Genomic DNA, 1,591 nt, shown 5'->3' on the forward strand with positions numbered 1-1,591 from the left:
GGGGGGGGGGGGGGGGGACGATCAGAGAGAGATCCTCCTCGTATCGTATTTTTGTGGATGGATGTGAAAACTGTGGGATTGGAGATGATTGAATTCTCGTACTTTTTTTTTGTATCGATAGAAGACAAAAGAAGACTCAGCTGGAGTGTGGGGTTAGTGACGAACACCACAGCTCTCACTCTCTGGACATCAGACACGCATCCGTTTCGAACGGCTCATATCCTTTCTTTTCTATTTTCTTCTCTTTTTTTTTTTCTCTTAAATGGAAAAAATATATTTCTTAAAAAGTTAGAATATTCTCTGCGGTGGATTTTTTTTTTTTTAAGATCCTACTTTTATTATCGATTTTTTATTACGACCACTACTGAGATATTTCTTTTGCCTTCTAACAACAAGTTTACAACAGATAAACTAATTAATATCTTCACAACCCACAAAATCAAACAACATATGTTATAAGGTACTGTTTCCACCAAACTTATTTTTTTTGCTACCAAATTTGCTTCTTCTTTTTTTCTTTTTTGAGTTCATTTAAATTACGTTACCAACTCTTCTCATTTCTTTTACTATGGTTTGGGAGTGTGGATACACACACTGTTAGAGTCTCATGAACCGGACTTGGATCGCTGGGCTTATATTGGACTTAATATTGATTCAACCCACTCACTGCTTCAGATCCATCCTGCCTGGTTGTGTTTATAGCCTCTCATCGAACAGCGACAATCGAAAAAAATTCAAATAAAATGAGAACTGCTAATTTACTAGATTTTGTTACAAACATCTATTAGGAATATTGTTTATTCTGAAGAACTCACGATTCTCCTAGCTAATCAGTTTCAAAGAAACGAGCTGTAGTTATAATTGTAAAGAGACCTGATTCATCAGTAACAATATAAATAAAAAAGAGATCCGAGACAAAACCATTGTAATTGTACCATAATAACTGATGGGGAGTTTAAGGAAAATACCACGACAAGCTAATCCAAAAACATAGTTTCTCAGACAATTGAAACTGAAAACTTTAAAACATGTTGTAAGACAAAAGCATAGAACAGAATCTAAGCAGCACCCTTGCCCTTCTTCTTCTGGATCTTCTTCATGTAGAACTCCAACTCTTTACCTTCCAAGATGTATCTGTACATTATTTACAGCAACAAAAAGACCATCAGCAAAACATTAATTAAAGGAGCAAACACAACCAGTTTTAAGGCACGAGATGAATTACCCATCAGCACGTCCACATTGGCCAGGCCTTGATGAGATACAAGCCAACAAACGTCCACTTGCAAATTGGTCCTCAATGTGCGAATCAAGGGTGCGAGACTCTTGACGGCTTTCAATCTTCCTCTGAACGTGGTTGCTCTTCTTGGTCTCCTCAGGAACAGCTGGTGCTGCCTCATCACCTTCCTATAAATTTCAAACAATGTATAGATAGTATCATAAGTTTCGTATTACTGCCACAAAAACATGATAAAAATGAAAAATTGAACAGACTCAAACATCAAAAAGCAAATGAATAAAATGTTAAAATGGTCTAACCTCTCCATCCTTCTTGGTGGTAGTGGCAGCAGTCTTCTTCTTGCGGCCAACC

The 1,591-nt window shown here is 37.0% G+C and overlaps 1 protein-coding gene across 1 annotated transcript; it reads right to left on the minus strand.

Moving 5' to 3' along the window:
* On the minus strand, positions 878 to 1,590 carry LOC104738062 (40S ribosomal protein S8-1-like; the record flags this gene model as incomplete). The annotated part of the gene is made up of 3 exons (XM_010458300.1): positions 878 to 1,134; positions 1,226 to 1,407; positions 1,540 to 1,590. Coding segments are annotated over 3 exons (309 nt in total), but the record flags the coding sequence as incomplete, so codon positions are not given.

This window comes from Camelina sativa, chromosome 13 (assembly GCF_000633955.1).
Source record: "Camelina sativa cultivar DH55 chromosome 13, Cs, whole genome shotgun sequence".
Taxonomy (NCBI): domain Eukaryota; kingdom Viridiplantae; phylum Streptophyta; class Magnoliopsida; order Brassicales; family Brassicaceae; genus Camelina; species Camelina sativa.